The sequence below is a fragment of the Mustela nivalis genome (genome assembly GCF_964662115.1).
Source record: "Mustela nivalis genome assembly, chromosome: 8".
Taxonomy (NCBI): Eukaryota; Metazoa; Chordata; class Mammalia; order Carnivora; family Mustelidae; genus Mustela; species Mustela nivalis.
The window spans coordinates 73,667,160-73,690,681 of NC_139027.1; the positions used below are offsets into that span (position 1 = coordinate 73,667,160).

Sequence of the window (23,522 nt, forward strand, 5' to 3'; positions counted from 1 at the left end):
TAGTGTTCCGGGACCCGCCGGAAGTTGTTGCTGCCGACTTCCGGTTCCTTCCATCCGCGCCCCAGCAGGGTGACAGTCGTTGTGGCCCGAAGCCGGCCTCGGCAGCTGGGGCGGCAGGCGCAGCCATGCCCCAGTATTACGAGGACAAGCCGAAGGGCGGCGCGTGCGCGGGTGTGAAGGAGGACCTGGGCGCGTGTCTACTGCAGTCGGACTGTGTGCTCAAGGTAGCGCAGCCGGGCACCCACGGCGATGAGACGCCCTGGGGAGATGATGAGATGAGAACCGGGGAAGCAGGGCCCGGCCGACGTCTCCGGCTCAGCTTGCGGTGGCTCTCAGCAGACGTAGATCAAGGCTTCAATTTAGGGAACTTGGGAAAATCTGCTGGGGGAGTTTCAGCTGTGTTAAATTGGACCTTCCCTTTGGGTTTTTGTAAAGATAAACCATTTCAGTTCAAGAAACATTTATTAAATGTTGCTTTCTACTCTGCTAGGTTCTGGGGATAAAAAGGAGAGTAAGGCCGGTTTCTTGCATGCCAGAAAATGAGAATCTAACGGGGAATTACATCAACCTGGTACACTGTATTGACTAGTCGTTTCTCATTTCTCCGTTCAGTTGTGGTTGAATATTTACTATATTTACTTTTTCTTGATTAGAATGTCTGAGTTGAAGTTATATACATTCTTGGATAAGTTGTAAACGAAGCAGTTCCATTTTTCTACTGTTTTGTCTCTTGGTTCCACTACGCTCTCCCCTCACTACAACCACGTCTTCTCAATCTGAGTGCAGATTGAGTGGCAAGCAATAAGGTTCAAAGTTGCCTGGGGATCTGGGTTCTAGCTTAGCGTCCAACTGAAACGCACGTGCCTTTTCCAATTACCAAGGCCTGATGAGAGGGCAATCAGTTGTGTGCAATTATTTTTTTTGCGCCTGGAGATGTAATTTCAGAAGTTTGCTCTTACTTTGAAGGAAAGACAACTAGCCAATATGGACATGCATCGTAAAGCTTTATCAGTGTTTCTACTGATTCATGATTTACATTTGGTTCACTGATTGTAGCAGTCAGCCAGAGGGGCTGCCCCATTTGTTATAAAATTTGAGTTGTTATGAATTTAAGAGGTTCTCTAGTCTCTCACACACAGATGAGGAAACTGAGGTGCCTTGTCTTCCTACCTCCCTGTACAAGGCTGTTTCCAATCTGCTGCTTCACTAGTGCAAGTATTCAGTCAGCTCTTAGTAATGCCTGGTGAGTGGCAGGCATGATGCCAGGCCTTGGTGATACCAAGATGAGTCAGTTACAGTCACTACCCTACATGAGCTCAGTCTGATGGGAAGGACAGATATGCAAGGGGCTAAATTCCTGCAGTACAGGCTGTGTAAGCATTTATTAAATATTTAATGATTAGACTTAGGCACAAAATGCTGTGGGAGCCCAATGGAGAGCAACTTATTTGCTTGGAAATTTGGAAACTTCTCACAGAGCGGGGGGGCATTTGATCTAAGTCTTAAATGTTGAGTAGTAGGTTGTCATGTAAGAGTAGAGAATGTGGTGGTTGAGGGGAGAGGCTGGAAGAACAGCATGGGCAAGTCAGGGAGATGTGACCAGAAGCTAGCGCCCTATTGGGCCAGGGGGATAGGGAATGTGACAGAAGGCTTGAGAAGAAGGTTATCGTGTGTAAAAGCCCTTGTGTATTAGAGTGAGGGCCCTGGTTTCTCCTGACATTCAACATCAGGAAGGCCATGGAGATAAGTAATCAAGAGAATAAAGTACACAGTGGGACTGAGGAAAGAAACTCTAGAAGTGGAGGAGGATACTGAGGGCAAGCAGGATACCGAGTTGCTTTGTTATATATAAATAAATAATAATAAATACTGAAAATAATAACTATAAAATAAATATACATAACATAAATGTAATAAATATCAAAAATAATAAAAATTAAAAATAATTATTTAGCACACATTTAAGTGCCATGCTCTACTTGGGGACACACAGATGATTGGGATACATTCCCTCCTGCATGGAAATTAGATCTCTGGAAATTAGAAAACTAGGCAAAATAATGATTAGGACACATGGCACAGACTTTGCTTTACCCAGTTGAGTGTGTGACCTAATTGATTTTGATCACATAGGAGAACATGATATTTATAAAAAGTACCTAAGTGGGAGTGTGTTTAAGTTGTGTTAAATTCACCCTGACTTTAGAGGGCAGTACTGAGGCAAAATACTGAGTTTTGCACATCTGGAACAATATTCCATTTTCTCAGATGGTGTCACTGGCACCTACAGCCTACCACTCCCCTCCTAGAGACTCTGAAGACCACTGGACATACAGGTCTGTGTCTGCTCTGTATGAAGAAATTAATATGATCTTTTGGCAGATGGATGCTGTAGTCTCTCCTTGCGAGTCTTTAACCCACCGGAAAAGCTGCTCAGCCTCACTCTAGGGAGGAATTCAATACAGGTGCTGCAATGGAAATAGTGAAGAACTAGTAGTTCTTCTATAGTAGTAGAAGAACTAGTAGTTCTTCCTACTATAGTAGGACCTCAGGGAAACTCAGGGTAATGATAAGGATGTCTACCGTAGTGGGGCTAGAGAGAAGCAAGAAACAAGCAAATTCAAAAGTTAGCTCTTGGATAGACTTCTTAGGATTTTATAACTCCTGGAAGATCAAAAAGATTGAAACCATGTCCAAGGAACTTCAGTCACAGGTTATCTTCTTTGTGCTTCATTAGCAAGCTCCCAGATCTTCTGACTTCATCAGAATTACCTGGAGATGGGGGCAGAGAGCTTGAAAGTATAGGTTCCAGTACCCCACCTCCACCCCCATAAAAGTATCCCATGTTTATTCTTGGGCATGGTCATGTTTAGGAATCACTGATCTTGACCTCAGAAGGCAAATAAGCCCGGGAGTGTATTGGTTGGGGTATAGGTTCAGGTACCTATTACAGAAACCCAAAATAACATTGCCCTAAACAAGATAGAAAATTTCCTATTTTGCTCTTGTGCGTGCCTACAAGTAGGGCCTGGGCAGCTCCTCTTGGCCTTCCATAGACCCAGACACTGTTGATCTTGTGGTTTTAGGTGCGGTGATGGGAGACAGGATATTATTTTCACACTCCTGATTCAAAATTGCCTATGACATAGTGGTGTGAAGTGAGGAAGGGGGGCAGCCAGTTGCCTTTGAGGACCAACCCCAAGGTTTTACATTTCAGTTCCTTTGGCTGGAACTTAGTCATAGGACCACACCTCGCTGCAAGGGTGGCTGGGAAATCTAGCCCAGCCATATGCCCCACTTGAAAGGAAGAGTTAAAGGTTAAGGGACAGCTGGCAGTCTGCCATTTGGTGTAAAGGTGAAGGAGGATGAGTTAACCTCTCTCTCTTAGATTTGGTGTTTGTAGATGGATCTTCCCACAGGCAGGTGGCGGTATGGCTTAAAAGCTTATGAAAAAGACGGCATCTTAGATACAGTTTGGGGAAACATCACTTAATAGTTCTCGTCTTTTGTATAGTTTTATTCACTCTTACCTGTTCTCACATCATTCATGTGGGCAACACACATCCCCTCAGCATGTCATGACAGACATTGGGGGAGGAACATAGTGCAGGGAAGCTTGCTACTCTATTCTGATTCGCTTTTGAGATTCACTTTAATGGTAGGGGACCATTAAAATCAAGAACCTAAGCAGACAGACTGGAAAGTGGCAAGATTCCAGGGGGTCAGGAATGCCACAGATGTGGTTCCTGGAGCGTTTTTCACAGTTAAAAACTAGAAGTGGGACTGGCACTTGCAAAATAAAGGTTTGGAGGAGTGGGTGCAGAGGTGGGGTTGAGGTGTCAGAATCTGCTTGAAGGGAAATCCCTGTTGATGAAAAGCAGGTGAAATTGGGGTTACATTTTTCCTGGTGCATGAATGCACCAGATGTCTCTATTTAAGTATTGTAGGCTCCTTGTTAACATTTGGTATTCAGTACCACACTAAAAATGTTCTGATTTTAGGGCACCTAATTCTGGCTGGTGAACTTTTAAAACTAACACTGAAGAGGGTCATTTTTATTCTCAGGCAAAATTGTCTTACTCATTTTACACTGAAACTCACCTTGAGTAGGAAGGTTTCATTATTTTCATTTATACTGTCAGACACTGCATAAGGCTGTTTATAAGTAGTATGTATTTTATTTCTTTAATGAAAATAATAATGTTAAGGTTTTGATTCTTTTTCCTTCACAAATTGCATATCATAGTTTGGTGTCATTAAACCCCAGGTAATTCAGAACACTTACGTTCAGACTTCTTTTTCCAGATGTTGTTTTATGTATTTGCATTCCTGGGAACTAGACCCCTTTAGCAACTGCCCCTGTCCCCACCAGACCGTGGCACTCTGCTCTGTGATGTGCCCACACTGCCAGGCAGCATTTGCACACATACACCTTATTTGCTACCTGGTTTTTTAAAAGGCTGGTCTAGGCAGGACAAAATAACAATTAAAGTAGAGGCACCTGGGTGGCTCAGTGGGTTAAAGCCTCTGCCTTCAGCTCGGGTCATGATCCCAGGGTCCTGGGATTGAGTCCCACATCAGACTCTCGGCTCTGCAGGGAGCCTGTTTCCTCCTCTCTCTCTCTGCCTGCCTCTCTGCCTATTTGTGATCTCTGTCTGTCAAATAAATAAATAAAATCTTAAAAAAAAAAAAAAAAGCAAAAGTCCTGTCTAGGCAGGAGTATCTAGGATTTATTTTTTTAACCTCCCTTTAACTGATCTGAGACCAGTCTGAGTTTTGTTTTTTGTTTTGTCTTTTTTTTTTTTAAATAAGTTAGGGGTTTGTGTATAGGTAACTTAGCAGGATAGGACATCCAAAAAGAAATTTTGCTGCAATTCAGTTCTAATCTTGCCTCTCTGAATCATGAAATATATTATTTGTAGATGCTTCCAAGCTCCAACATACTGCTATTGTGTTACTTTATATATACAGCAGTGTATTTGTTCAAAATATTTTAAGATCATTTTTATTCCATATTTACCTTGAAAAAAAATACTAAATTTTAGCTCTTAACTAGTTTTGCAATTGTTAGTCAAGTCTAATTTTTAAGTCATAGTTTAAAAAGTCCTATTACTTAAGAATCAGAAATAAACGTTTCTCCTGTGTTCTTGTAGCAGTATTCTACCATGATGGCAGAAAGGGAATGGCTTAGTCCATTTTTCTTCTTAACCTCCTTTTGAACTTCCCGTTTAAGGAGGAGTTCATTCCACATCAGTCCCAGGGAGATCTTCTCTCGCAAATAATATGTAAATTCTGCTAATATTTCCCTTTCCTCTTCTAGTTCCATTAGGTTGTGCTTCTCAGACTAGAGAACTTGGCTATATGGTGTGTTGGGGTGGGAAAATGCAGGGATGTGTTGGAGGTAAAATAGTTTGCATTAAAAGGACATAACTGGAGGCTTTAAAGCCACTTGATAGAACCTTCCAGAATAAACCGTTTCCCATTACAGCAGGCCTGATTTCTCATATGCACATGCCTGTGTACACATATGCATGCTCTCTCTCCTTCTTTGACACATAATGTTCTTCTGTCTTGAGGAATTCTGAAGTATAAAAAAATTTAAAACTACTGAAGAAACCCCATTACTGCTTTCAGTTCTGTGTTTTCTCTTTCTTACCTGTATGGTGCTAAAAATACCAGTTTCAAGATCTTTATATAAACATCTTACAGAAAAGTATCCCATGGACACTAGTGTCTTCAAGAACTTAAGGGCACCCTTTAAAGTGCTCCAGAATTACTTGATACATCTTTTTTTCTATCCTGTTCTCCCTAAACATCAACAGTCAAAATGAATTACAAAATATTTTCACCTATAATTTACTTAAATTTTTTTTCAAAAAACACTGCTTCCAAAAGAATAGTGATTTTGTGCTTTGTGAGGAAATTCGCCAGGTATTTATACTGTTTTCTGTATCCTAGGAAGGAAAATCCCCTCTACAGTGTCTGAAGGAAGGAAACTGCAAAGCTCTGAAATACTCATTTTTTGAATGCAAAAGATCAATGGTAAGAGGTTAAAGCTTTCAAAAAGGTTATGCTAAAAATTAGCTATATGTAATTAAATATGGAATGACCTAGTAATTATAGATAGGATTACAGTGAGATCATGCAGAAAAAAGGATTTAGATAATATTATTTACCTGTAACTTCTACTTTGACACTGGAAAGAGCTGTCTAGGGAACTTCTGAGCAGATTAATAGATTCCTTCAGCCTTTGTCCAAGACTCATTCACTATTAGTCCTCCAAGATGGAAACCTGCCTTATTTACTGACTTTAAAACCCTCCACCTAGCCAACCACTCTTAAAAGAGGCTGCACTGTGAGGTTTAGGTATGAGTAGGTACTTTAAAGATTATTAATCCCTAGACAGTTAAGTGTTATTTAATATTTAAAAACTTCAAATACATTTGAGTATTAACCCAAACAAAACTTAAAAGTTAAGTTTGCTAGAACAACAGGTATCAGGCGTAGTTCAGAGAAAAAAAATAAATGTAATTTGGACCCTACTTGAAAAGAAAATCCTTACTGGGACCTTAAATGGAACTTTTCTTTTTAATTCCATCTTTATTATTTTTTTTTTTCCTTGGTAGCTGACATCTGCCCTTTTGACTGTGCTGGAAAACTGGTTTACTTCAGTCATGTAGTGAGAGCCCCTTACCAAAGCTGTGTTTAATTATGTTGTACAAAAATTGATTTAATTATACATTTATTTTCAGTTGGATACCAGATCCAGATTCCGAGGAAGAAAAGGATATTGATGCTAGTGTGCTGAAACCAAAATGAAAACATCAAGCTTTCTCTGGTCACTTACAACAGAGAAGCCCAAACAGGAGACAGACTTTTTGCTACATCTGGTGGGACGGACCAGTTTTTCCCTCCATGAACACTGGAGAAAATGGGAGAGTTCTGTTTTTGACTATGTATAAACTAAATGATTCTTTTGCTCTGAGTTACTTATGGAAGAAAAACTTAATTGAACAGCTATGAGCTGGGAGCATCCTACTGTATTTTGAGAATTGTTAGAAAGCTCAAAAAGTGAAAAGATTGTAATTTTCCAACTTGACTTTTCAACAAAATGACACAATTGTACATCCTTTGTGAGTATTACGAAGGCCACTGATGGGACTATGAAAATTGGTAATATGCAGTCTTGGGAGACAATGTCTACTGGGAAAGTTTAGGAGAAAGCTTTCTTCTACTTAATCTGTACTGTTTCGTTCTAAAATAAATTGTGTTTGATTCCTTGTAGAAGAAATGCTTCATTTACACAGATTCACTAGAATAACAACCTCAAAGCCTGACTATTAACATCATGTAATAGACATAGCTGGATGCATAGCTCTGATTATGTTGCCGGGGCTCTTGGCCTCCATCTTGTGACTGTTTTTCTCTATTTCTGGCTTCCGTTTTGGCCTGGTCCTCTCTCTACATAATGGGAAAGAGTCCAGGCAGCCAAAAGTACACATCCTTAAGATCTGTGATTCAAAAAGAAGAGAGCTAACCTTTTCTAGGGTCCACTAATCAAATCCTACAAAAGGACTCTTACCTTACCTGAACTACCTGCTCTCGAACTAGACCAGTCCTATGGAAAAAGGGGTAAGGTCCCATGATGTCCAGGCTTGGGTCTTAGGCACTGTAATGGGTATCCCCCAAGAGAATTGCAATGGATGTCTCTGGTGGGCTTTACCCCGAAAGGAAAGGATTCAGAGCAAACTGAAATAATAGATGTCCATAGACAAAGCAGGAGTGAAAACCAGGAAATGATTGAAAAAGTTTAGAATCACAGTAATTTTACTCTGATCACTTAATATAGTCAAGAGTCAAATATGAATCCAAGTTTCACCTCTCTTTTCAGTATTGAAGAATAATGAAGATGCTATGCTGCTTCCTACAGGCATGGTTATTTGGACAAGCAGTCAAGGTGTTCTGTAGCTCAGCTGCTTGTTTAAAGGTTCACCTAAAGTGAGAATTGCACACCAGTCCTTGTGGCAGAGTGTCACTGGGGTTTCTTCTTTGTGTGGTATAGGTGTACTGCTTCTCACTTGGAAAAGGAAAGTAATGGGTTCTTCCTCCCCCACACCCCCCCTTTCGGTAACTCCTGTATACCTATTTAAGTGCTCCAACTTTTTTTTATTATTTTTTATAAACATATATTTTTATCCCCAGAGGTACAGGTCTGAATTGCCAGGTTTACACACTTCACAGCACTCACCATAGCACATTACCCTCCCCAATGTCCATAACCCCACCCCCCTTCTCCCAACCCCCCTCCCCTCAGCAACCCTCAGTTTGTTTTGTGAGATTAAGAGTCACTTATGGTTTGTCTCCCTCCCAATCCCATCTTGTTTCATTTATTCTTCTCCTACCCCCTTAACCGCCCATGTTGCATCACCACTTCCTCATATCAGGGAGATCATAAGATAGTTGTCTTTCTCCGCTTGACTTATTTCGCTAAGCGTGATACCCTCTAGTTCCATCCACGTTGTCGCAAATGGCAAGATTTCATTTCTTTTGATGGCTGCATAGTATTCCATTGTGTGTACATACCACATCTTCTTGATCCATTCATCTGTTGATGGACATCTAGGTTCTTTCCATAGTTTGGCTATTGTGGACATTGCTGCTATAAACATTCGGGTGCACGTGTCCCTTTGGATCACTACATTTGTATCTTTAGGGTAAATACCCAGTAGTGCAATTGCTTGGTCATAGGGTAGTTCTATTTTCAACATTTTGAGGAACCTCCATGCTGTTTTCCAGAGTGGCTGCACCAGCTTGCATTCCCACCAACAGTGTAGGAGGGTTCCCCTTTCTCCGCATCCTCGCCAGCATCTGTCATTTCCTGACTTGTTAATTTTAGCCATTCTGACTGGTGTGAGGTGATATCTCATTGTGGTTTTGATTTGTATTTCCCTGATGCCGAGTGATATGGTAAGTGCTCCAACTTTTAGTGAAAGAACTTTGATAAGATTTTTTTTTCTTTTTTTTTTTTTTAAGATTTTATTCATTTGACAGAGATCACAAGTAGGCAGAGAGGCAGGCAGAGAGAGGAGGAACCAGGCTCCCTTCTGAGCAGAGAGCCTGATGCGGGGCTCGATCCCAGAACCCTGGGACCACGACCTGGCCGAAGGCAGAGACTTTAACCCACTGAGCCACCCAGGTGTCCCAGATAAGATTTTCTAAAATAACTTTATCGAACCATCAGTTTTTAATAATAGCTTTATTGCGAACTTCATTTGGAGAAATTCACATTCCATAAATTCACACTTAAAGCATACAATTCAGTTTTGCTTCTTTTTGTATAGTCACAAGTTTGTGCAACTATCACCAGTATCTAATTCCAGAACATTCTCAAGAGAAGCCCCATACCCATAAGCAGTTACTCCCCCCCATTCCCTCTTTCCCCCCAGTTCCCAGCAACCATTAATCCACTTTGTGTATATGCACATTTGCACAGTCTGGACATGTCATAAAAATGGGATTATATGTGGCCTTTTGTGACTGGCTTCTTTTACTTACTATGTTTTCAAGGTTCATACATATGTAGGATCTGTCCATTCCTTTTTAATGCTGATTACTAATTCCACAGTATAGATAAACCATGTTTTATGTAAACATTCATTAGTTGAGGGACTTCGAATTATTTGCACTTTTAGGCTATTAAGAATAATTCTATGATCATTTGTGAGCAATTTTGCACAGATACGTTTCATTTCTCCAGGGTGTATATACCTAACAGTGGCATAACAATTCCCAAGTTTAACATTTTGATGAATTGCCTAACTTTTCTGCAGCGACCACACCGTTTTACATTCCCACCAGCAACAAGAGGATTTCAATTGGTCCACATCAGCAACAGTTGTTTTTCATCTATTTGATTATATACATTCTACTCGGTGTGACCTGGTATCCGATTAGGATTTTGATTGGCACTTCCCTAATGGCTACTGAAGCTGAGCATATTTTCATGTGCTTACTGGCTTTCTGTGTATCTTCGGAGAAATGTCTGGTCAAGTCCTTTGTCCATTTTTCAAATGAGTTACTTGTCTTTTTATTATTGTGTTATAAGAAGTCTTTATATATATAGTGTATACAAGTTCCTTAAAGACAAATGATTGGCAGATGTTCTCTCCCAAAGGTGATCTGTCTTCCCTCTCTTGATGCTGTCTTTTGAAGCACAATTATTTTGATGAATTCCAATTTACCTCTTTTTCCTTCTGGTATATCTAAGAAAACCACTGCCTAATCCAAACTTACAAAAATTTATTCCTGTTTTCATCAAAAAACTTTATAGTTTTAACTTACATATAGGTCTATGATCCACTCTGAAATTTCCGATACCTTTATCAGTAACTATATATTTTAAATTTTATTGGTGGTAAAATTACATAATGTAAAGCATACACTCTTAAGCATTTTTAAGTATACAGTTCAGTTATGTTAAGTACGTTACCTTGTTACACAGCCAGTCTCGAGCTCATTCACCTTGCAAAACTGAAACTGTACAGCCATTAAACAACTCCCCATTACCCAACCCCTGGCAATACTGATGTTAAGCATAATTTCATTTATTTGTTGGCCTTTGTAAACCTTCTTTGGAGAAGCGGCTATTCAAGTTCTTTGCCCCTTATAAAATAGGGCTTTCTGTTGTGGGGTTCTAGGAGTTCTGTGTATATCCTAGATATTAACCCCTTAGCAGAGATGATCTGCAGGTATTTTCTCTCATTTGTTTTTACTATGTTGATTGTGTTCACCATGTTGATGCAGTAGTCTAGTGTATCTGTTTCTACTTTTGTTGCCTGTCCTTTTGGTGCCATATCCAACAAATCATTGCCCAATCCAGTGAAGTTCTTCCCCTAAATTTTCTTCTGGGAATTGTACAGTTTTGGTTCTTACTTTTAAATCTTTGATCATGTTTGAGATGATTTTGTATATAGGGGAAGGGAAGGGTCCAATTTCATTCTTTTGCATGGGGATATCCAGTTTTCCCAACACCATTTGTTGAAAAGACTGCCCTTTGCTCATTGAATGGTCTTTGCATTCTTGTTGAAAATCACGTGACCACATATACTAGGGTTTTCTTCTTTTTCATTGCTCTATATGTCTGTCTTTATGTTCGTGCCACACTGTTTTGATTACTGTAGCTTTGTAATGAGTTGGAAATCAGGAAGTATACAACCTCCAACTTTTTTTTTTTTTAATGGTTTTCACTATTCCTGGCCCCTTGAGATTCCAGATCAATTTTAAGATGTATTTCTGTGACACCACAAAAGACACCAGTGGAATTTTGATAGGGAGCACACTGAATCTGTAAAGGACTTTGGACAGTATTGGCATCTTAACAATAAAAAATCTTCCTATCCATTCACATGGACGTCTTTCCATTTATTGGTGTTTTCTTTCTGCAACATTTTGTAATTTTTTCGCCTCCTTGATTGGGTTAATTCCAAGTATCTTTTTCTTTTTTATATTACTGTAAATGGAGTTGTATTCTTAATTCTTTTTAGATTGCTTATTGAACAATGATGGGTTAATATTTAATTTTATCATTAAATATAACAGACATATAGAAAAGTGAACAGAATGTATACTGTTAACAAATAACTAGAGAGTAAATTATCATGTCACTACCATCCAGATCAAGAGAGGACACTGTGTGAACCTGCTGTTAATACTGGGCTTTCCTCAAAGACCCCGCTGCTTACGCTGGAAAGAAAAATCACTGTCCTGTGTTTGCCACACTCTGCTGCTCTTAAGTTTGCTTTCTCCTTTGAGCCTGTCAGATTTGGCTCCTTGTCATTGTTTAATAGGATGGATTATATAGGGAAACAAGTACAACACAGTCTAGTGGTGAAAGAGGAAAAATTTCAATTGAACACCCCCCCAAAAAAAACCAGTTACTTATCTTTTCATTCAGTAAAAATTTTTGAGTGACAGGCATTACATGTGCCACTGTGAACACAAAATAACATGCTGGATGAAGTAGAAACATAAAAGTACAATAGAACAGTTCCACTCACAATGGAATGAGGAAGTTTTGTTTTTTGGTTTGTATTTTTTTTTTTTTTTTTTAAGAGACCAACTCATTCTGTGGAGAGAAACCACCACAGATGGCAGGACTGAGATGGGCCTTAAAGGAGCAATGAGAAGGCTGAGGGCTGGTGGTCTGGATCTAAGGTAACAGGACACAGACCATGACTGTGAGTAGGAGGTGAAATTATGAGTTAGGTTGAAGGGGTAATGAAAAGATACAGATCTTAGTAGCTCACGGGATGGGGAAGGGAGGGGAGATGACCACCACTGGGTGGAAGGTGGGGTCATTTATCAGAGGATGGCTCAGCCAGCTTGGAGAGAAAGCATGACTTTGCTGTCACTATGCTGTGACACTCAAGTAGAATGACTAGGAGATGGCCAGATGTGCAGATGGATATGGACCTACAGAGAGTCTGGAGTGGACCTAGAGACTTGGGAGTCATTAGCAAATAAGTGGCAATTTACTCCATAGGAATGATTCAGACTGTTCAGGAAGAGCATTTGAAATGAGACAGAGGAAAGTTACAGACAGAACCCTGGGGAACACCATAATGTTAGTGGCGGGTGGAGGACAACCAGCAGAGAGAGTGAGGCCAGGGAAGCCAAGGGAGGGGTGAGCGGCAAGGGGGAAGTAGTGAAGTGCTGTCTTTCTAAAGTCATCTCTCTGATATCGACATTGTCTTCCTACATGTGGAATCATAAGCAATGTTTCCTATCCCCTCTAATCTGTCCCAGCTTTTTTGGTCATTAAATTATACAACAGAGAGTGAAAATACCACAGAGGTCTACATTTGAATTCAGATGTGCCTGGACTGGCCAGAAAGGCCCACCGGGAGCCTGATGCAGGAAGGAATCATCACAAGGATAGCACTGAGGCATGAAAGGGGTCCAAGGGAGGATCTGAAATGTGGATATTCTAATCCTATGATCTCAGGAATCTGTCATAGCTTGGGGAGTAACAGCTGTAATAAAAATAAGACAAGGTTACTTCCCACTTGCCAGATCTTAGCAATAGGGAGGCTTTCTTCACAAGGCGGCACAGGCTAGTGCAGCCCCTCATTGAGCACACTGTACCACATCCACTTCATGGACAAGGAACTGGGTGCCTTGTCCCCCTCAGTGGGGAAGCCAGGACCTGATTTCAGGACAAACACCAAAACGAAAAAGACAAGCATATTTAATTACATAAGAGCTTTCTACTCCCCACTATAAACAAAACCAAAGACAAGTGATGAGTTCTGAAAAACCACAACTTAACAACAGAGGAGTTAATCTGTCAAATAAATAAATAAAATCTTTGAAACAAAATAGGTGGTAGCTTAATTTTCTGGGAGCACTTTGGTAACACTAAAAATTCAAAAATGTTTAAAATTTTAAATTATCTTTTAATTGTAAATATCTGCTGCCAGGAATTCATCTAAGGGCAATCACTGGGCACATAAAAAGGTACTAAGATACAAGATGCAGTTCTGGTTATAACAAACAATCAAACCATTAATGGAACTACTGTTTTATAGGAAATCACACAACAGATGACCAGGCAACCCAGAGAATTCATGATCCGTATTTATGGATGTGGGAAGGGAAAAACAGCTAACACTTGTGAACACTTAATGCCAAAGCACCTCACAACTGCCTTACAAAGAATGTACCAGTATTGTGTCCATGCTTCACACACGAGCAAACAGAGGCTCTGAGAGGGCAAGCAACAAGTTCAGAGTCACCAGCCAGCGAGTGGCAGAACAGGATTGGGAGCTAGTACTTCCTGCAGCTGAAGTCCAGGCTCTTAGTCCCACCCCCTACTACTCCTCTGCTTCAAAGTAAGAGAAAACAAGATTATAAAACAGAAGTGTGTCATGGTCTGGCGCTTACAGACACACAAGTGCTCGAAGCAATTCCTATTAATGATGTGGCTATAAGACTAGTTCTCCTCCTAACTGTAATGGAATGAATCAGTCAACACCCACTTTCATGTTCTTGTCATTTATTATTTGTCATTCTAAAGACTAGCACATTTACAGCATACATGGCTTAGAATGAGCTAAGAAGATATAAAACAGTAACTATATGTTTATATATATTAATACTGCCCACCCAAAACAAATAAATAAAAGTACTTTAATGCACTGAGCTTGGCAAATACAACTGTGAAGGGACAAAACTGTATTATACAATATTTGTACATTTTTCAAGGAAACCAAAGGCAACTGTGCTGCAGGTGCTTAGAATCCACGTCACATCCCATGTTTTCAGTAGGTCTCAACATTTCTTTTTAAATGAGGGACCTTCTCAGGAACACCAGGCGGAGTCTATTTGACGGTAACCTATGAAAAGGCTTCCCCAGTGCAGCTGAAGACTCACAGCTCCCGTGCTCCTCTCCCCAGGAACCCCAGCCACCATGATTGGGGGGTGGGGGGTAGAGGTGCCAGGGTGGGGGGTATCCTGGCTCTGAGAGTGCGGGGAGGGTGCGGCGCCACGGGGAGGGTGTGGTGCCACAGGAAGGCTGCCCCGCGCTCCCCCTGCCTCCCGCAGCCAGGGTAGTGCCCACATGGAATACAGAAAGGTCAGCAGCTTCTGCACCATTAGCCACGTCTTAGATTTTTAGGGCAATCCTTAACATGAAGTCAAAGTAGGAAAAATAATTCACGTGAAGGTGCCACATGCAAAACTGCGAACAGACGACTCAATGTTTGCTATATTCCCTTTTGATAAATGTGGGTACTTAATGCTCTTCAGACCAAAAAAAAAAAAAAGTCTGGAAACAATATGCGTAACATTTAATTTAAATAGACAAGGTAATTCTTTAAAGATAATGATGCTAAAATGAGAAAAGATGGAACTAGGTAGGTACTAGAGAAATTACAACTTAAATGAAATGGGGGAGGGGTGAGAGGCCAAATCAGCCATCCTGGAAACTGTCTTTGAACCTGGACCAATAGAGCTGGAGAATGTGACGCCAGATGCCGCCAGCTCTACAGCGGGTTTGGGGGACAGGAGTGTCTTTGCCTGCACTCTCCACAGTGAGCCAGCTGTGGGACAGGCATGAGCAGCTGCCATCACTCCCTGGGGCATTCTCAGCATCTGCTCACACCCAACCAGGCACCAGGAGAAGCAGGCTCTGTCTGCACAGGAAGGGTCTGGAAGGTCTTTCATCCAGTTCTACCCTCACCTGCATGCCTACCCCTCTGGGTCTCTGCCAGTGTGTGGCCGTGCCTGGGCCTCAGCAGCTCAAGTATGTCACACGTTTCCAAAGGCCTTGTCTAAAGGAGCCCACAAGTAACACCTCAAATTTTAGACCTAGAAATTTCCCACGGCGTTCACAAATCATTAGAATCAGCATCATGGATATGTTCCACATAGATTTCTTTTACAACCTTTTAAATAACATGTAAACATAATAATAATGATAAATAGAACTGACAGACGTATATAAACTAAGGAAAACAATCTCTGCTATGTGCAGATAAGACTCATCATCATCATCTTATAATAGATGACTGGACATAATTTTCTATGAAATTCCTAAGTTTTATGGCCCATTTATCCCTTTCAAAATCTCACTGTAGGAGATCAATTCAACTTTCTCAATAGTCACCTTATGCAATAAAATGTGAAGAGGACAGTTAACAAGTGCTGCAAACCTAAGAGAAACTTTCATCAGACAGTCCAATATGACTGCACCATCTTCTAGAAGATGATAAACTGGGAAACCCAGAAAAGGACATCTGTTCTGAAAATATTTAGATTTCCAGCACCTACATGCATAAACCCCCACACTGTTGTCTGAGAGGTAGCAGACACATCACATGTGGAGTCCTGGACACCCAGGGGAGGAGGAGAGGAGTGCCCCGAAGGCAGGACCAGCCACGGAGTTGAAGAGCACAGGACAGCTGGCTTCACATTCTCCAGCACACACCCTGTTCCACGATGCATCAGCGGACAGAAGGGGGCCCCACTGTGTGGGCTGCTGTGCAGGTATCACCTTCCAGTGAAGTCTTATCTTGGGCTGATTTAGCAACCTTTATCTTACCTTCTGCTTTCACCTGCGCTGTCACAGGACAACTCGTCGGAACCACTTGCTCTCACTGCACGAGCTAGAGCTAGCTTCTTTCCCCAAAACTTGAATTAACATTTAACATCTGCTGGTCTGGCCAGGATCCAATAATTTAATATATTACTTACTGTTTTACATTCAGAATTTTTAAAAGTAGACTGTAATTTCAATGCTCAATTTCAAGTTACTCGGTAGAAAAATACGTTAGGTGTGCAGCTGCCTAAGTGGGCTTTAAAAAAGTCTTTTAGCATTTCAGACATATCTAGCTTGATTCATACAGGTAACTACCGATGATATCTGTGTGGTTATGGCTGAGGCTATTTAAATGGGCAGTCGCTACGATCCACACTATTGAGCCAAACATTACCTCCTACTGATTCCAGTGGAAAACATGCTCCATAGGCTTTTTAGTGAAAATTTTTTTAAAAACACAAAAATAAAAACCAATCCTTCAGGTCTTCTTGAAGAATTCATATATGACACTAGAGGGTACCCACATTTAGTATGTAACAGCTAATTAGAGGAACCGTGTGTTCATGTTTCAACTTTTCCGTAAGTCCCTTCGGGAGGCCTGTAATGCTTGGGGAAAGCCTTCAGCTGCAGGGAATTAAATGCATATTTGCGACTTCCAACATTCTTCATTGTATTTTCTCTTCGACAACCCTCACTGGGGAAAAAAACAAGCACAAGAAATGACAGCAGTAAAAAAGGAAAAAGAAAAGACTTAAACTAAGATGAAATGAATTGATTATTTTCATAGCATTAAAAAAAATGGGATTAATTCAAATGGGTGCTGAACTCATTTACAACAATATGCACGCAAGATGGCAGGCTTCTGAACGAGGAAGGCAACTAAGAAGCACAGACATGGACACATGCTGGATGGGATTGCGAGTCTGCATTTTCAGAGGCAGCGCTGTATCTAAGTAGAAGCAACTTCTGTTTTTTAAGTGAATGGTTTTCATGTATGTCATGTCTAGAGTCTGAGGATTCTATCATAACTAGTGGTTCAAAGGTTCTGTTACATTTCCAATTAAATGGAGTAAGAAATGGTGCTACTCTTACCAAAGCTTTTTAAGAGCTGCATTTTTCTACATTAGCAATGGCTATTAATCAGCTCAAATTCAAAATGCTCATTTTCCTTGCAGAATTCAGTATGTAGCAAAGCCATCTGGCTGAGAAGGCTGCACTATCATGCCATCCCCACCGAGGAGACAGCTGTCCAGGGTGCAAAGCAATCAGTGAGCCCATGCAATGGTGGCACGCTGGGTCTGCACAGCCATCAGGGCTAGAAGGGTCATGAAGGAGTGATCCCACTGAGATCTCCCCATGGCAGCCTTCTCTGGGTGGGCTGTCCTTACTGTGGTCCCCTCTCACAGGCATGCCACTAAGCCAGTGAGAGCCCACAGGTGCCCTTCCCTAGAGAGCCTGCTCCCAGCATCATCCCCAGCTGTACTGGTTGGAGGGTTCTCATGGCAACCCAGTGGCCACAGCAAATGCTAAAGAGGAGGATGAGCCATCAGGCACGCCTCACATTCCCTCACATTCCCGAGTGGGAGCATCAGGGGAGTTCTCTGGGAACTGTTCTGCTGTAGACATCAAATTCACAGGCAAAAGCGGTTCTAAATATAAATGACTTCCTGTAAGCACAGTAGAACTTTACATTTTTATATTATTCTTTGACTAGCAATTAAATCGACTAGTTATCAAATTTAGTACAAAAATCCCCATTATGAGATGTAAAATTTGGAGTTACCAAGAAAGAGTGATTTAAAAAAAATATTTCAAATCGTATGAAGACCATTATGTCATGCATTTTAAAAAAATATCAGTGGCAATTGCTCAAGCCTTTTAAAGTGAAAATGACAGTCTCATTATCAAGAACATGTAAAATATTTTTGGTAAGAGTAACTTTATTCAAAAGATAAGTTCAGATATTTTAGAAAAGTAACCACCTGCTTGTTATTAAGTAATGTAGTAACTTAGCTATGCTTTCTTGTCACCAGAGCCGCAAGCCCTCAGTGAGACCTGTGTCATCTGAGCTGAACACCTCGGCCATTCGAGCAGGACGCCCCTAGAGTAAAGAACGACCATGTCTGTCTAACATCCAGCAATCAGATAAAAATATAATTCCATTTAAAGCAGAAGCTATAGGTTCCTATGCACAGTCAGTCTTATTTCATCTTTGGAAGCTCTCACATTACCAAACTGTTTCAGATATGGCTTCTCTATTTATATATAAATGGACACACTTTTCAAGGACCACCTATCACTAGTAAATGCCAAACTGCTTTGAGGAGCAAAGAAGAATTTGTCCACTTCAACATTATCTTTTATTTACAAATGTTAAAGAAGCTACTGGTTTAACTGGCTGAATATACAATACATGGATTTGTAATTAAGGTTACCCTCACAATGCAATTTAATTTTTAAAAGCAAATCGGATTCACTTTCCCTCAAATGTTCTGAATTTACAAAATCTGACGGCGGAGGCTGACGATATGCCGACATTGTCCCAACTTGCTTGCACAAGCCTGGGTCCTACCGCATGAGACTGACATGTGCAGAGGGGAGAGGTGTGCTGTGCTAACTGGCCTTTCCTGCCACAGGGGCCAGCCTTCTGCCCTTAAAGTAGAACACTTTCACCCATCACATCGGCAGCACCGTTCTTAGGGCCAAGAGCAGACACTGAAAAGGTCTTGGATAGATTTTAGAAAGAGGGATTTTACTATTTCAAAGCTCCACCATTATTTTTTCTTCCCTAAGTAAATTCTTTCTTTTCAAGGATATCCATTGTTTGAATGAGAAATTGGAACAGAAACCCAGATGACAACTAATTTGGGGGACTCCTCTGGTTCTCCCTGTCAGGTGTGGAACTTCCACTTTAGAACTCGTCTAGATGTACTGGGGTCTAGTGATCCTGAGTACCTAGGGTTGGTGGCCAATGACAATGTCCTGCCCGGGGCCAGCATCACCTCAGAAGCAGGCCGAACACCATAACCAAATACCAGACTCCCCTCTTGTGAATCATCTTCCCATGTTTGTTTCAGCCAGTCTATTTTTCACTGAAGCAGAAAAGATTTTCAGATCTATATTTAGTCTGATTTCCTAAGCAGAGAAAGCCTCAGTGATGCTAAAACTCAGCACAAAGGGCGAGCACAATGAGTCTCTTTCCTCAGAGTTCTGAAGAAAGATGGCAACAGTAATTCAGAGCCTAGGCTGATCTCCTGGTGTTCTTTCTTGTGCTCGCCTTCATGACAGGAGATAGCTAGAATGTATGGCCTTTTGGCTCAGCCCCTGAAGAGAAAAACGAAGAACCTTATCTTCTCTCCTTTCCAATTTATTTCTCTGTCAACCTGGCAGCCAAATCTACACAGGGCAGGAAGGTCTGGCTGGCACCACAGCAGCGAGGAACAGGCTGAGAAGGGCTTCTCTAGCTGGCTATGGCCTCCCTTTGCTGGGTGGGGGGATCCTGGGAGGAATCTCTGGGGAGTGGCAGTGGAGTACCCACAGGCCCAGGGAGCAGAGAGAGTGCTATCTGTAGTCAGAAGGGGCGTCTCTCGTGGATGCATAGCCTCTGACAGGCCTGGAGATGGGCACAGGCACATGTCACCGCCAAGAGGCATCAGGAGCACCTGAACCAGAGCAGGGACTGGGAAGCTGTGGAACTGGAGCTGAAAGGGCCTGTGGACTCTACTTTCTCTCTTTCAAATCTTGGAGTGCTGACACACACACTTTAATTTGAAGGAGGCAGGAGGTGAACATACCTCTCAAAGAATCACAGATCAGTGACTAGTATTGTGTTGCTACAACTTAACACCACTTGTCACTTGGCATCCGGTGAGACTCCCCAGTGAGGAGTGTCAGGAGTTATGCCCCAGTATGGCCACTTCAGTTGTTCTGGAAAATACAGAGTGGCCACATGGCACTCGTGAAAAGACTGGCTTCCCCCTATAGGTAGGAACCCTGCCCGAAGGCTCCTGTAGTGCTCGGGGGGTCTAGGAAAGAAGTGCCTCCCCGGGGTGTAAATTCTCAGAATTTAGCCTGAGTCTAGTATTTATCATCCGTCGCCAACCACATCTACCATTCCTAGAACACAGACTCAGAACCGATGCCAAACCAGAGAAGTCCCAGAGTAAGTTCTGGACATCCTGGGAGAGGGAAGTGAGGGGCCAGATTTTGTGGTGGACTGGGTTTGTGTGTACGCATGGGTGTAAAGTTTCTGGAAAAGACAGCTTCTTTAAATTCACTCTAATTTTTCTAGCCTGGTAAAAAGAAATCCACTTTCATAAAGTCCAGTGTATGGGGAACCAGCTGGCAAGCAAAAACAGAATACGGCATAGTCTGAACTGGAAAACAGAGAAGCCACGGAGCATTTCTTATACAGAATCCATGGAATTTCTCCCTAATTTATTCTGTTACCTTACAGACGTTCGACAACTCCTCTGCCAAATGTGAAAGTTAAGGTTATGAACCACCTTGTTTCCTGGGCATTTCCATGTTGCACAAAGAGTGCTAATAGCATAAACCCAAGCAACTCCTTCTCTCTCTCACATTTCCATCTACCACCAGTGGCCAAAGGTTAGGCTTCCATTTTTGGAACTTTTTTTTTTTTTTCAAAATTACCATTATTAACCACATTTGATTTTTTTAAAATGAAACCTACTGCTTCATGAAAAATAAATGTATTTAACTTTAACAGCCTTTTGTTCTTATGTGCACTAATTCCTGTAACCAGTCTAGTGATTCTTAAAGATTTCAAAGAGTAAGTCGAAAGTCACATGCAGTATGTTACTTTAATGTGCCTGACTGGGTACAACGGGCAACTCGGTCACAGCTTTGGGGCATTTCAAACTGGAAATTATAAACACAAGTGAGGAATGTTATGATTCTGCAAAGTGTTTGCTACTGTGAGTTCAGGGACTATGCTTTGAAATGAAAGCAGAAAGTACACGTCCTATTGAATATGTGGATCTAGATGGGTCGGTTATAAAGCATCTAACTATCATTTTTGTTTCTCTTCAGAAGGAAAGGAAAGGTTAGCAGTACATTAAAGAATAGTATCAAATATACAAATTCTCTTCAGACAGAGGCCCCTTCTCTCAGAAACAGGGCACAGGAGATATACAGGTAATAAATAGTTTTACATCAGAAGGTGAGAGATTTGGTACAAGTTAACTCCAGGCCAGCTAAACGGTGCAGTGACAGGGCACTGTAAGGACATATTACAAGCACTGAAAACTCGATGGCATTTAAACGCACGAGTCCTCTCGGTGAAATAATTTGGCAGGTATTTACAGTTCGGAACAACAAAACGTCAAACTGTAAGGCATGAAATATCTCTCGGCAGACCACGCTCTGACACATTCCTTCTGTCCAGTCAGGTACACAGGTAGCTGGACATACTCTGGCACTTTTGTTTTTCTTGTGACTTAGTACTGCTTTTCGCAATGGTACTCATTTGCAACGCAATTTGGTCACCAGGTACGCTATGCTGAGGAAGAGCCACACAATCAGTAAATTGGGGCTCAGGGCTAACAAAGGGATGGAACAGAGGAGGCTGGGGTCTAGTCTTAAGTCTCGGATGGGCACCAGGCCGCTCAAGTTCTTCTGGGTGACTACCTCCCGTGTTCCAATGCTGTGAAAAGGAAAAAGTTTGGGAGAAAGGAAAAGAAAAAGGCAAAGGAAATAAAGTGGGGGGGAGGACACATGCAATGAATTGTATCAAAAGTATGGAAAAAAGAGGAAAACCAAACAGTAAGAGTTAAACAAAAAAAAATGGGATGGAGTCACAAGAGAAAGAAAAGATGATGTGCAGAAAAGGGTGTGGAAGGGGTACCAAAAGAAAACCAGCACAGTCACAGGAAGAAAGGAGAGAAAGAGAAGTGAAAATAAGAAAAAATACTGTCGTCTACCGAAAACAAACACATGTAGGTTGACTAAATGGTTTTCCATGTTCGCGCTCTCTCGGCTGGCCAAGCACAACTCCACGCTGCCCTGCCATGCTCTCACATGCTGCCAAGACATGAATTTCAAGAAGCAAGCTGAACATGAAGAACCATTGGGAGGGGGTGGTTTGACCTTCTCACAGATGCCTGAGCAGGGCGGGAGGGGGGAAGGGTGTGACCAATTTTGCCAAACTGCCTCTTGATGAACCATTCAAACAACGACCATTTACCTCAAATACCAGTCCGAGCCCTCCCCAGGCCCGCCCTGGCAGTTAGGCTGAGCAGTGGCTGAGCACGAGCCGCCCGTGTCCCCAAAAGTTCAAGTCACTGTTCTACAGGCTGACCTCCAACCACGGAAGCCAACCAAGCTCACATCAGAAATCTGGGTGTTTTCCCCCTTTTGGTGCCCCAGAAAAATATACACTGAGGTGCAATATATGTATACATATATACATATATATAAAATATATACTCTGGAGCCATAGTCTCTACGAACGTCCACCAAAGTGGTGACACTGCCACAGACGCAGCAGGGATGCCAGGACGCCGCATGTGTCCTCTGAGGGTCCACCCAGAGAGGAGTGGCTTGAGGTCCTTGCTCAAGCAAACTTCTCCTGTGCTTTCCCAGAGGAGCTCGGAAGCCCTGGAATGGCCCTGCCGTGATGTGCCATTCAGACTGGGGACACTTTCCCAGCCAGGGCAGTCCTGGGGGGCAGAGGTGGTGTCACTGTGGCTACTTACGAAGACCCACTCTGTGAGCGTTTCAGCCCCTGGGTAGGGGACAGAGAGGCAGCACGAGCAGTGAGCTGGCATTGGCTGTGATGGCTTGCAGGAGCCGGGTGTATGCATCCTTCCCCAGCTCCATGTTCTGTGACATCATACTGGTAGCTGGAAATAAGCCCCAGTGGGAGTATTTATGCGAACACTATAGATTAGGGCTGTTTTTGGCTGTGGTAGAGGCGGGGAGCTGGTTGTTAAGCATTTCCTGGCACAGCCCTGGCCACTGCTCATCCTGGGCCTCCGGGAGAAACAAGGCCAGAGTGTCAGCTTTGCCCCCTTACCCCACCCCCTCTCTCCCCCCTGCACCCTTGCCTGCATGCTCTACTCTTCCATCTGGTAAGATGCAAGCGAGAAAGCAAGAGAACCAAAATGCATTCTTCCACTCAAGGCATGGCCCAGTATTTTCTGCTGCCTCCTTAGGGCTCCCAGCTGAGCCACAGGTCCTGGCCACACTACAGCCAGAAATCCTGGCTAGTGACCCAGCCACCTCAGGCTTGCTGTCTATGGACAAATGCATGTCTTCCCCCCAAAGGGAAGAGTTCAGAAAATCACCTTAAAACAACCCACACGCGTGACGGCCTGAACTGCAACGCGGTCAGGCCGAAAGGCGGCAGTGAGCACAGAGCCCCGGCTGCTGGAACTACTGGGTTCCGGGAGCGGGTGCAGGGGGG

General features: G+C 42.3%; 2 protein-coding genes across 20 annotated transcripts in view; one reads left to right on the forward strand and one right to left on the reverse strand.

The window, feature by feature from the left end:
* Positions 1-5: 5 nt before the first annotated feature.
* Positions 6-7,291, forward strand: COA5 (cytochrome c oxidase assembly factor 5). Its single transcript, XM_082746942.1, has 3 exons — positions 6-224; positions 5,959-6,042; positions 6,753-7,291. The coding sequence occupies exons 1-3, from the start codon at positions 126-128 to the stop codon at positions 6,792-6,794; spliced, it is 225 nt and encodes a 74-aa protein (XP_082603068.1). The 5' UTR covers positions 6-125; the 3' UTR covers positions 6,795-7,291.
* A 6,745-nt stretch (positions 7,292-14,036) lies between these two features.
* The window catches only part of INPP4A (inositol polyphosphate-4-phosphatase type I A), a 130,819-nt gene continuing 121,333 nt past the window's right edge, over positions 14,037-23,522 (reverse strand). For 10 of the 19 annotated variants that reach the window (XM_082746758.1, XM_082746771.1, XM_082746760.1 and 7 more), the window contains one exon: positions 16,770-21,761. In XM_082746758.1, the coding sequence (XP_082602884.1) occupies positions 21,581-21,761 (181 nt within the window). In that variant the 3' untranslated portion in view covers positions 16,770-21,580. Of the gene's footprint in view, positions 21,762-23,522 lie in introns of all 19 variants that reach the window. The other 9 variants (XM_082746754.1, XM_082746765.1, XM_082746764.1 and 6 more) reach the window with 1 other exon arrangement.

Excerpts from the sequence above, each read along its gene's own strand:
- COA5 (XM_082746942.1), top strand. The coding sequence starts at position 126 with ATGCCCCAGTATTACGAGGACAAGCCGAAGGGCGGCGCGTGCGCGGGT. Across the intron at positions 225-5,958 it reads AGTCGGACTGTGTGCTCAAG|GAAGGAAAATCCCCTCTACA; the intron begins GTAGCGCAGCCG and ends TCTGTATCCTAG. Across the intron at positions 6,043-6,752 it reads TTGAATGCAAAAGATCAATG|TTGGATACCAGATCCAGATT; the intron begins GTAAGAGGTTAA and ends ATTTATTTTCAG.